At 42.3% G+C, this 12,751-nt stretch overlaps 1 protein-coding gene across 1 annotated transcript in view; it reads right to left on the bottom strand.

Annotated features, from left to right (window-relative positions):
• LOC140714329 (sorbitol dehydrogenase-like) overlaps positions 1 to 12,751 on the bottom strand; it is a 55,635-nt gene that overhangs the window by 4,585 nt on the left and 38,299 nt on the right. Inside the window, exon 10 of the mRNA XM_073025491.1 lies at positions 2,561 to 2,729. Coding sequence (XP_072881592.1) covers positions 2,567 to 2,729 — 163 coding nt within the window. The 3' untranslated portion in view covers positions 2,561 to 2,566. The remainder of the gene's footprint in view (positions 1 to 2,560; positions 2,730 to 12,751) is intronic.

The raw sequence follows: 12,751 nt of genomic DNA, 5'->3' as shown, positions 1-12,751 counted from the left end.
AGTGCAGTGACCCAACTGGAACAGATCAATTTGTAGAGACATTGCATCTCAGCTCCAGCAAGATGGGTTGAATCCTAAAACCTGCTTTTGCTGCTATTGCTTATGTGGAGTTCTCCCCGTGACCACATTGGTTTCTTCACTGGTTGACTCTACAATTCATGTTTCTAATATTTATTTATTACTGTTTTTTTTGTACTTGCATAGTTTGTCTTCTTTTGCACACTGGTTGTTTGTCTATCTGTGTATAATTTTTCACTAATTACATTGTATTTTTTCGTATCTACTGTGAATACCTGCAAGTAAATGAATCTCAGGGTAGTATGTGCTGACATATAGGTACTTGGATAACAAACTTACTTTGAACTTTCTTTGTTCCACTTTCCTCTCACATTCCATAGAAGCGTTTGTTGCTAGGTTAATAGGCCAGTATGAATTACCATGAGTGTGCAGGTGAGTCTGGGGGAGCATATGGGAATGTAGAGGGTGTAAAATGGGATTAATATAAATGGTTGGTCAGCATGAACTCAGTGGGCCAAAGGGCCTGTTTCCATGCTGTATGACCCTGTATAACAGCATCCATCGTGCAACCGAAATATAGAGACACAAGGAACTGTAGATGCTGGAAATCTGGAGCAACACACAGCTGGATGAAGTCTGTGGGTCAGGCAACATCCATGGAAGGTAATGGACATTTCAAGTCAAGAACCTTCAACAGGAGAATGACACACTCGGTGGACACTTTATTAGGTACACCTGCGTTCCTGCTTGTTAATGCAAATACAGTATCTAATCAACCATTCATGTGGTGGCAGCAACTCAATACGTAAAAGTTCAAAGTAAATATATTATCAAAGTGCACATATCTCACCATATACAACCTTGAGATTCACTTTCTTGTAGGCATTCACCGTAAGTTCAAAGAAATACAATAGAATCAATGATATAACACACATAAAAAGATAGACAAACAGCCAATGTGTAAAAGACAACAAGCTGTGCAGACACAAAAGAAAAATAATAATACAGGTTGAGTACCCCCTATCCAAAATGTTTGGGGCTGGAGGAGTTTTGAATTTTGGATTTATTTGAATTTTGGAATATATAATGAAATAGCTTGGGATCGCCATGATTTCTGACTCTGAACTTATATGCTACTGGTAAGCAGTCTTTGTCTTACATAAGCTTGTTCAATGCACATATACACGGGTGTAGCCATTCAGCATGTTTGTTTTATGCAATGTTTTTCTATTTTCCATAACTTTTATTCATTACATAAGTGAGATCACTTCTTTAGAACTGTCTGTGATGCTCACATCACCTGGGAATCTTCCCAATGCCTTGTGGAATTTTACATATGTGACATCATGCCAACGCTCCAAAAAATTTTGGATTTTGGAGGGTTTTGTAGGTTGGAGTTTTGGATAAGGGATACTCAAATGTAATAATAAATGAATGAGCAATAAATATCAGGAGCATGAGCTGAAGAGTCCTTGAAAATGAGTCCATAGGGTGTTGGAACAGTACCATGATGAGGCAAGTCGAGTGAAGTTATCCCTTGGAGTTCAAGAGCCTGATTATGGAGGGTTAATAATTGTTCCTGAACCTAGTGGTGTGGGTATTGAGGCTCCTGTACATTATTTCTGATGCCAGCAGCGATAAGAGAGCATGGCTTGGATGGAGGGTGTGCTTGATAATGAATGCTGCTTTCCTACAACGACGCTCGTTGTAGATATGCTCAATGGCAGGGAGGGCTTTATCTGAACTGATAACACCGAGGAATTAAAAGTTACCGACCTTCTCCATCTCTGATCCCCTGATGAGGACTGGCTAATGGATCTCCAGTTTCCTCCTCTTGTAGTCAATAATTAGCTCTATGGTTTTGGTGACATTGAGTGAGGGGTGCTGTGGTACCATTCAGCAAGATTTTAAAAGCATGCAAGCATGGTCAGGGTTCAGTTGTTCTTCAGACCAAACATTAGAATGGTGGGGAAAAAATGTTATGTAAGTGACTTTGACCGTGGAATGATTGTTGGCGCCAGGCAGCGTGGTTTGAATATCTCAGAAACCGCTGATTTCCTGGAGTTTTCATGCACAACAGTCTCGGGAGTTCACAGAGGATGGTGGTGAAAAACAAAAAAAAAACATCCAGTGAACAGTAGTTCCATGGGTGAAAATACCTTGTTAGTGAGAGAGGTCAGAAGAGAATGGCCAGACTGGTTCAAGCTGACAGGAAGGTGACAGTAACTCAAATAACCACACGTTACAACAGTGGTGTGTAGAAGAGCATCTCTGAATGTATGTTGAACCTTGAACTGGGTCGGCTGCAGTAGAAGAAGATCCTGAACATACACTCAGTGGTCACTTTATTAGGTACCTCCTGTACCTCAAAGTGACAACTGCGTGTACTTTTGTTAAAGGGATTGTTTGAGATGAAAAATGAAATGGAAATAGGGACCAGGGTAGCCACAAAATAAGTTGCCATTCTTCAAAAACAAAGTCCACAAGATAGGAGAGGATGACAAAAGCAAAGTAAAAGGAATACTGGATATCGAATAGATACCTTTTATTAATCCATGTCACTTGGATCACACTTCAGAATCACTTTGATTCCCATGCCCTTCCTTGTTGTTTCAAATGCCTTCTGAATCTCATTCAGAGGAAAGCGATGTGTGACCAGAGGCTTCACATCAATTTTATTTAATACCAACATGTTAATCGCCATCGGCCACCTACAAAAAACAAAGACAGTTAGTAGTGCGATTTCCTGCGAGGTATATTTTCACTTCTTTTAGTCTTCCATTGTCTGCTATTAATCTTTTAAATGTACATGTATTGCTCTATAAAATAGCAATTAAATTAAGCTAAAGCAATGTTCAGAATTCTGTAATCTATATCCTTTCTATAACATATATAACATATACACTCAGTGGCCACTTTGTTAGGTACACCTGTGCAACTGCTTGTTAATTCAAATATCTAATCAGCCAATCATGTGACAGTAACTGAAAGCGTTAAAGCATGCAGACATGGTCAAAAGGTTCCGTTGCTGTTCAGACCAAATATCGGAATGGGGAAGAAATGTGATCTAAGTACTTTGACTGTGGAACAATTGTTGGTGCAAAATGCAATGCTTTGAGTCTCAGAAACCGCTGATCTGGCATTTTCACACACACTAGTCTCTACAGTTTTCAGAGAACAGTGCAAAAACAAAAGAACATCCAGAGAGAGGCAGTTCTGTGGACAAAAACGCCTTGTTAATGAGAGAGGTCAGAGGAGAATGGGCAGGTTGGTTCAAGTTGACAGATAGGCAACGATCACTCAAATAACCACACAACAGGGGTGGGCAGAAGAGCATCTCTGAACATACAACACATTGAACCTTGAAGTGGATGGGCTACAGCAGCAGAAGACCATGAATATACACTCAATGGTGACTTTATTATGTACAGAAGGAACATAATAAAGTGGTCACCGAGTGTATAACTTAACTATAACGTAACTTAACGAGAACAATGCTATAAGTTATTACTTCTTAACCATCATTGATTCACGTTTACTGTACTATCCATATCAAGACCCTTTGTTTTATTTGTTCACTTTATTTCACATTTCCAACCTTGAGTTTCACCTCCTATTTTTCTAAGTTCTTTATATCTTATCTATCATTCAGCTGTCAGCTTAAGAATATGTGATAAAATCATACAGCACAGGGATTAGCCTATTAAGTCTATGTCCGAGTTCAGGAAGAGTTATTACCCTGCAATCATCAGGCTCCTGAACTGATGTGGATAATTTCACTCACCACATCTCTTAATTGATTCCACAATCAATAGACTCACTTTCAAGGACTCTACAACTTGTTATTGGTATTATATGTATTATATATGTACAGTCTCTGTTGTGTTTTAATTTGCGCAATTTGCCTTGTTTTGCATATCGTTTGTCAGTCATTGTTTATGTTTATTGTACGAACCAACTAACCAATTAACCAACCAACCCATTTATGTTTGGGCTGTGGGTAGAAACTACAGCAAATCATAAACTCAAGAGATCTTGCAGATGCTGGAAATACAGAGGAATACAGACAAGTGAAGTCAGAGCCAAAGTAAAAGCAAAAGAGAGGGCATACAAGGAAGCCAAAGCTAGTGGGAAGGTAGAGGATTGGGAAGCTTTTAAAATCTTGCAGAAAGAAACTGAGAAGGTCATTAGTAAGGAAAAGATGAATTATGAAAGGAAGCTGGTGACTAATATCAAAGAAGATTCTGAAAGCTTTTTTAAGTAAATAAAGGGTAAAAGAGAGTTGAGGGTAGATAAAGGACTAATAGAAAATGACGCTGGAGATATTGTAGTGAGAGATGCAGAGATGGCAGAGGAACTGAATGCTTACTTTGAATCAGTCTTCACAGTGGAAGACATCTGCAGTATACCGGACATTCAAGAGCGTCAGGGAAGTTAAGTATGTGCAGTGAAAATTAAGACTGAGAAAGTGCACAGGAAGCTTAATGGTCTGAGGGTGGATAAGTCTCCTGGACCTGATGGAATGCACCCTTGGGTTCTGAAGGAAGTAGCTGGAGAGATTGCAGAGGCGTTAACGATGATCTTTCAAGAATCGATAGATTCTGGCATTGTACCAGATGACTGGAAGATTGCAAATGTTACTCCACTTTTTAAGAAGGGTGGGAGGCAGCAGAAAGGAGACTATAGGGTAGGAGGCAGCACCCAGTGGGAAGCCCCACAAAGTCACAGGGAGCTCCACACAGACAGTAACGGGAGGTCAAGGTTGAACCTAGGCCGTGGGATTTGTGGGCCAGCTGTTCCACTAGCTAAACCACTTCAATCATCTTACTAATTTTTCAAAAAAATTCTTTTTCTTGCAGGTATTGGAATATGGAAAGCAAAAAGCAACTGCAGGAGGCAACATAAGAGGAACATGGAGATGAAGGGCCCCTTATCTTCTGACATACATTGAAATATCCCTGAAGTCCACATTGAGCTAAATTTATCTTATTTTTCTCTGAAAGAAAATAAAATTTACACCTTTTACTTCTCATGGTCTTCCCTCTCATCTCTAACATCAATTTTGGAAATGACAGGAATTTTTGATTAAAAAAGGACTTCAAGTAAAAAAGGTGAAAGTTTGTCTCAACGCCTTCTTGATTTGTGTTAGTTGAGTGTAGAGTGTATGGGGTGTCCACGGAGGAGTAGCATCACTGGTGAAGGGGCTTGTCTTGTCTATTCTGGGGCAATTCACTCACTTCTGGTCCTTACTGGACACCCAGTTCCCACCTGTGGCTCCAAGTAGCTGTTTGCACTTGACAGCAGCCACACCCCGGTACACGGCTTTGACAGGTAGGCTAAACCAGGTGAGGGTAGCCAGCGGGCCTTATACCCCAGTGAGATAGGGATATGCCTATACTAGCATGTGAAGTCAGCTCTCATGGTCTGGGTGGTTGAGATCAACAGAGAGATCTAATGGCCAGGAGGCATACTGCATCACCTTATGGAAAGCAATGGCAAGGCTCAGAAGACATTAGGATTGTCCATTGCAACCATGGAAGACCCCAGTTTGTTCGTACCACTGGACCCAGAATTCTGAAGTTGAGAGAGTGGAACTGGACAGTGCAACAGCTTTTCCACTTTAAAAACTCTCCTACACAGGTTTCCTGTCTTTGTCAGACATTTTGGACAAGTACCATTTGAGAGAGCCAATATTGATGTGCTTCAATCATGTTCCTTTCATGCCTTCTATGGGCCAGAGCAGGGAGAGACTGAGAGACAGAGAGAAGCAAAGGGGGAGAGAGAAACGGGAGAGAGACAGGGAGAGAGGGGAGGGGCCAGAGAGAGAAGGGTGAAAGAGAGAGGGGGGAGAGAGGGAGAGGGAGAGAGAAACAGACAGACAGGACTGTTACCAACTGAGTTAAATTCAGCTATGTACAGTGCTTCTCGTCTGAAGGTGGTCGATCAAAATTCTTTTCCTTTTAAACAGAACTCGTGCCTATTTTTCTTTGGATTGTAAATCTTTGGTAAAAATACTGCAGATATGAACTTACATTTCTGCATGGTGCAAAAAGGGATTAGATTGTAGATCAGACTATTAACAACAAATTAAAAGGGTGCTGCCTGGAGCACAGTGTACTTGCATGTAGGGCTTGGCTCTTACACAATCCTAAACAGAAGACTGAACTCAAAATTACCATCCTGAAAATATTTTACCACTACCTTCAGAAACAATTGCAATATTGAAATAATCTTTGCTTTAACAAATGTAATGTTAAGTTACAAAGTTAACTTGTCAGTGATGTCAAAGGCTGTGGATTTTTTATGACATTCTCAAAAAATCAGGATGCTCTTATTGCCATACTGAGGGGGAGACACACTCCCTCAACTGGAGATGCCAGTTTTCAGCAGAGTCATCAAAGGACCCATCTGCCCTCTCAGGTGGTTATAAATTAGCCTTGTGCACTATTTTCAGAAAGAAGGAATTCTTTTACAATTTCTTGGCCAACTCTATGACCTTCACCCATAATGCATAATTTGGCTGATCTTTTTCCTGCATGATGATATTTTCCATAAACTCTCAAAACTATTTGCAGAAAATGCTGAAAACACTCAAGAAATGGAGCAGAGTGTGTGGAAAGAGTAATAGAGTTAGCATTCATCGGCTCTTTCTGTCCACGCATTTAAGATGAGGGGGAAATTTCAAAGGAGATGTGTGGGGTAAGTTTCTTTACATAGACTGATAGGTAACACACACAAAATGCTGGAGGAACTCAGCAGGTCAAGCAAAATCCATGGAGAGGAATAAACAGTCAATATTTCAGGCTGAGATCCTTCATCAGAACTGGAAAGGAAAGGGGAAGAAGCCACAATAAGGAAGTGGAGGAGGGGCAGGAGTACACACTGGCAGGTGATAGGTGAGAACAGGTGAAGGGGAAGGTGGGTGGGTGGATGGAAGAGGTTGAAGACTCTACTCTCTCCGGTCCTGTTCACCCTGTACACATCAGACTTCCAATATAACTCGGAGTCCTGCCATGTGCAGAAGTTCGCTGATGACACGGCCATAGTGGGGTGTGTCAGGAATGGACAGGAGGAGGAGTATAGGAAACTAATACAGGACTTTGTGATATGGTGCAGCTCAAACTACCTGCGTCTCAATATCACCAAGACCAAGGAGATGGTGGTGGACTTTAGGAGATCTAGGCCTCATATGGAGCCAGTGATCATTAATGGAGAATGTGTGGAGCAGGTTAAGACCTACAAGTATCTGGGAGTACAGTTAGACGAGAAGCTAGACTGGACTGCCAACACAGATGCCTTGTGCAGGAAGGCACAGAGTCGACTGTACTTCCTTAGAAGGTTGGCGTCATTCAATGTCTGTAGTGAGATGCTGAAGATGTTCTATAGGTCAGTTGTGGAGAGCGCCCTCTTCTTTGTGGTGGCGTGTTGGGGAGGAAGCATTAAGAAGAGGGATGCCTCACGTCTTAATAAGCTGGTAAGGAAGGCAGGCTCTGTCGTGGGCAAAGTACTGGAGAGTTTAACATCGGTTGCTGAGCGAAGGGCGCTGAGTAGGCTACGGTCAATTATGGAAAACTCTGAACATCCTCTACATAGCACCATCCAGAGACAGAGAAGCAGTTTCAGCGACAGGTTACTGTCGATGCAATGCTCCTCAGACAGGATGAAGAGGTCAATACTCCCCAATGCCATTAGGCTTTACAATTCTACCGCCAGGACTTAAGAACTTTTTAAAAGCTATTATTAGTGCTTTTTGAGATAGTGATTTGGATGCATATCATATTTTTTGCTGAGTTAAGTATTGTATGTGGTTAGTTTTGCTACAACAAGTGTATGGGACATTGGAAAAAAGTTGAATTTCCCCATGGGGATGAATAAAGTATCTATCTATCTATCTATCTATCTATCTAAGTAAGAAGCTGGCAGGCAATAGGTGGAAGAAGTAAAGGGGCTGAAGAAGGAGAAATCTGATAGAAAAAGCAAGAGGACAACAGGAGAAAGGAAGGAGAGGGGCACCGGAGGGAGGTAATGGGCAGGTGAAGAGAAGGAAACCAGAAGGGGGATTGGAAAAAGAGAAAAGGGGAGGGAGAGAAATTACAGGAAATTAGATAAATCGATGTTCATGCCATCAAGTTGCAGGCTACCCAGCCGGAATATGAGCTGTTGCTCTTTGACCTGAGTGTGGCCTTATCATTGCAGTAGAGGAGGTCAGTGACAGGCATGTCAAAATGGAAATGGGAAGTCTAATTAAAATAGGTGACCAGCAGGATGTCCTGCCTTTTACTGTGTTTGATGAAATAATCTGTGCTGGGTCTCACCAATGTAAAGGAGGCTGTACTGGGAATACTGGATAATTCAACAGACTCACGTGAAGTGGTGCCTCACCTGGAAGGATTGTTTTGGTATCTGAGAGAGTAGATGGGTCCTTTGATGAAAATTGTGCCAACCATGTGGCTCTCCCTCTATATCGAAATAAGAGCACCCTGCCAAGTGTTTCCAAGTTTCCAGCATCTGTAATTTTTCCTTTAGATTTTTATTTAATATTAACATGAGGGTAACACGAAGGGGAACTTCTTTACTCAGAGAGTGGTAGCTGTGTGGAACGAGCTTCCAGTAGAAGTGGTAGAGGCAGGTTCAATTTTGTCATTAAAAAAAAAATTCGATAGGTATATGGACAGGAAAGGAATGGAGGGTTATGGGCTGAGTGCAGGTAGGTGGGACTAGGGGAGAGTAAGCGTTCGGCATGGATTAGAAGGGCTGAGATGGCCTGTTTCCGTGCTGTAATTGTTATATGGTTATAATATGATCTGGAGAGAAAACAAATAGATATCTTCCACTGCTAAACACAAATGATGATGTAGTTACAACTGTTCCGAACGTGGCAACTTGTTGCCTTTTCAGCACCGTTCTCCCTCAGCAGCTAACTCCTGTGCAGTCGAGGACAGCTATCAGTGAACCGGTAACACCACAACGTTCAGGCAATGGGGACGTGGGATTAGTGTAACCTGGGTGGTGAATAGTCAGCACAGCCCTGCTGGGCCAAAGGGCCAGTTTCCATGTGGCATCACTATACGACCTGACCCGGTAGTGAACGGATAGGCAACACAGACCCACGCCCTCACTTCAGGAAGTGTGATCACCTATCTGTACTTCTACTCCCTGCGTATAGGCAGACTGAAGACTGCAGCACCAGCAGTGAGGACCAAGAAGGTCTGGACAAGGGAAGCACAGGAGCGCCTACAGGACTGCTTTGAATCGGTGGACTGGATGGTATTCAGGGATTCATCTTCAAACCTGGATGAGTATGCGGCAGTTGTTACCGACTTCATTAAAGTCTGTGTGGATGAGTGTGTGTCTACAAAGACTTACTGTACATTCCCAAACCAAAAGCTGTGGATGAACATATGTCATCTACTGAAGGCTAGATCTGTGGCATTCAAGTCTGGCAACCCAAGCCTGTACCAGAAAACCAGGTACGATTTGCAGAGGGCTATTTCAAGGGCAAAGAGACAACTTTGAACGAGGTTGGAGGTGATATCAGATGCACAGCAAACTCTGGCAGGGACTGCAATACATTACTTCCTACAAAGCAAAACCCAACAGTATGAATGTTAGCGATGCTTCACTACCAGATTAACTCAACGCCTTCTATGCACGCTTTGAAAGGAAGAACACAACTATGGCTGTGAAGATTCCTGCTGCCCCTGATGACCCTGTGATCTCTGTCTCAGAGGCCAAAATTATGCTGTCTTTAAAGAGAGTTAACCCTCGTAAGGTGGAAGGTCCCAATGGAGTACCTGGTAAGGCTCTGAAAACTTGTGCCAACCAATTAGCGAGAGTACTCAAGGACATTTTCAACCTCTTACTGCTACGGGCAGAACATAAGAAATAGGAGCAGGAGTAGGCCATCCAGTCCGTCGAGCCTGCCCCGCCATTCAATAAGATCATGGCTGATCTGTCTGTAAACCAACACGTCTACTATAACCTCCGCCAATTCCTTCAGCACCCTGGGGTGCATCCCATCAGGACTAGCAACTTATCTACCTTCAGGCCCTCTAGCTTGCTCATCACTATCTCTTTAGTGACAATGATTTTACTGAGGTCCTCACCTCCCATTTTGTCCATCATGTCCTTCTTTGGCATATTAGATCTGTCCTCCACTGTGAAGACCGACACAAGATAGTCGTTCAATGCCTCAGCCATTTCTTTATCACCCAATGTCAATTTCCCCTTTTTGTCTTCCAAGAGACCCACGTTGACTTTAGTCACCTCTTCCGCTTTGTGTATTTATAAAAACTTTTGCTGTTTTTGTATTTTGTGCTAACTTACTTTCATACTCTATCTTCCCTTTCCTTATTTCTTGTTTACTTGTTCTCTGTTGCTTTTTAAAGATTTTGCAATCCTCCAGTCTCCCACTACTCTTTGCGACTTTGTACACGAGCTTTTAAGTTGATACTATCTTTTATTTCCTTAGTTATCCAAGGCTGGTTCTCCTCACACTTACTGTCCTTACTTTTGACTGGAATATACTTTTGTTGAGCACTGTGAAAAATCTCTTTGAAAGTATTCCACTGTTCCTCAACTGTCCTACCAAATAGCCTGTGCTACCAATCCACATTAGCCAACTCCTCCCTCATCCCATTATAGACTCACTTGTTCAAACATAATACACTAGTTTTAGGTCTAACTATTTCATCCTCCAACTGAATGCGAAATTCAATCATACTATGATCACTCTTTCCAAGAGGATCTCTGACTACAAGATCGTTAATCTTACCTGTCTCATTGCACAGGACTAGATCTAAGATAGTACTTTCCCTTGTAGGTTCACTAACATGCTGCTCAAGAAAGCCATCACGGATGCATTCTGTGAAGTCCTCCTCAAGACTTCCTTAACCAACCTGATTCACCCAATCTATGTGGAAGTTAAAATCCCCCATGACAACTGCCGTTCCGTTCTTACAAGCCTCAGTTAATTCTTGGTTAATCGCCTCTGCCACTGCAATATTCTTATTAGGTGGCCTAAAGACAACACCCACCAGTGATTTTTTTCCCTTTACTATTCTTAATCTCTACCCAGGTGGACTCAACATTCTGCTCCGTAGATCTTATATCATCTCTCACAATCGCCCTGATCTCATCCCTAATCAAGAGCACCACTCTTACTTCAAAAAGGCAACAATTATAGCAGTGCCAAAGAAGAATAATGTGGGCTGCCATAATGACTATCACCCAGAAGCATTCACGTCAACAGTGATGAAATGCTTTGAGAGGTTGGTTACGACTAGACTGAACTCCTGCCTCAGCAAGGACCTAAACCCATTACAATTTGTCTATTGCCACAATAGATCAACAGCAGACACAATCTCAATGGCTCGCCGCATGGCTTTAGACCACCTAGACAACACAAACACCTACGTCAGGATGCTCTTCATCGACTATAGCTCAGCATTTAATACCATCATTCCCACAATCCTGATTGAGAAGTTACAGAACCTGGGCCTCTGCACCTCCCTCTGCAACTCGATCATCGACTTCCTAACCGGAAGACCACAGTCTGTGCAGATTGGTGATAACATATCCTCCTCGCTGACGATCAACACTGGCACACCTCAGGGGTCTCAGGGGTGTGTGCTTAGCCCACTGCTCTACTCTCTGCATATGCATGACTGTGTGGCTAGGCATAGTTCAAATATCATCTACAATTTTGCTGATGATACAACCATTGTTGGTAGAATCTCAGGTGGTGACGAGAGGGCGTACAGGAGAGAGAAATGCCAACTAGTAGAATGGTGCCACAGCAACAACCTGGCACTCAACATCAGTAAGACGAAAGAGCTAATTGTGGACTTCAGGAAGGATAAGACGAAGGAACACATACCAATCCTCATAGAGGGATCAGAAGTGGACAGAGTGAGCAGCTTCAAGTTCCTGGATGTCAAGATCTCTGAGGATCTAACCTGGTCCCAACATATCAATGTAGTTATAAAGAAGGCAAGACAGTGGCTATACTTTATTAGGAGTTAGAAGAGATTTGGCATGTCAACAAATACACTCAAAAACTTCTATAGTTGCACCGTGGAGAGCATTCTGACAGGCTGCATCACTGTCTGGTACGGAGGGGCTACTGCACAGGACCGAAAGAAGCTGCAGAAGGTTGTAAATCTAGTCAGCTCCATCTTGGGCACTAGCCTACAAAGTACCCAGGACATCTTTAGGGAGCAGTGCCTCAAAAAGGCAGCGTCCATTACTAAGCACCTCCAGCACCCAGGGCATGTCCTTTTCTCACTGTTACCATCAGGTAGGAGGTACAGAAGCCTGAAGGCACACACTCAGTGATTCAGGAACAGCTCCTTCCCCTCTGCCATCCGATTCCTAAATGGACATTGAAGCTTTGGACACTAACTCACTTTTTTTTTTAAACAGTATTTCTGTTTTTGCACGTTTTTAAAAATCTATTCAATATACATAATTGATTTACTTGTTTATTTATTATGTTTTATTTTATTTATTATTTTTCTCTCTCTCTCTGCTAGATTATGTTTTGCATTGAACTGCTGCTGCTAAGTTAACAAATTTTACATCACATGCCGGTGATAATAAACCTGATTCTGATTCTGATTCTGAAATACTGGCCCAAAGCATCAACTATATATTCCCCTCCACAAGTGCTGCCCAATCTGCTAAGTTGCTCCAGCGTTGTATGTGTATTACTCAAGGTTTCTGGTATCTGCAG

The sequence above is a fragment of the Hemitrygon akajei genome, chromosome 21 (genome assembly GCF_048418815.1).
Source record: "Hemitrygon akajei chromosome 21, sHemAka1.3, whole genome shotgun sequence".
NCBI classification, from domain to species: Eukaryota; Metazoa; Chordata; class Chondrichthyes; order Myliobatiformes; family Dasyatidae; genus Hemitrygon; species Hemitrygon akajei.
Note: the sequence above shows the minus strand (reverse complement) of the source record. Positions and strands in the feature narration are given on the sequence as shown.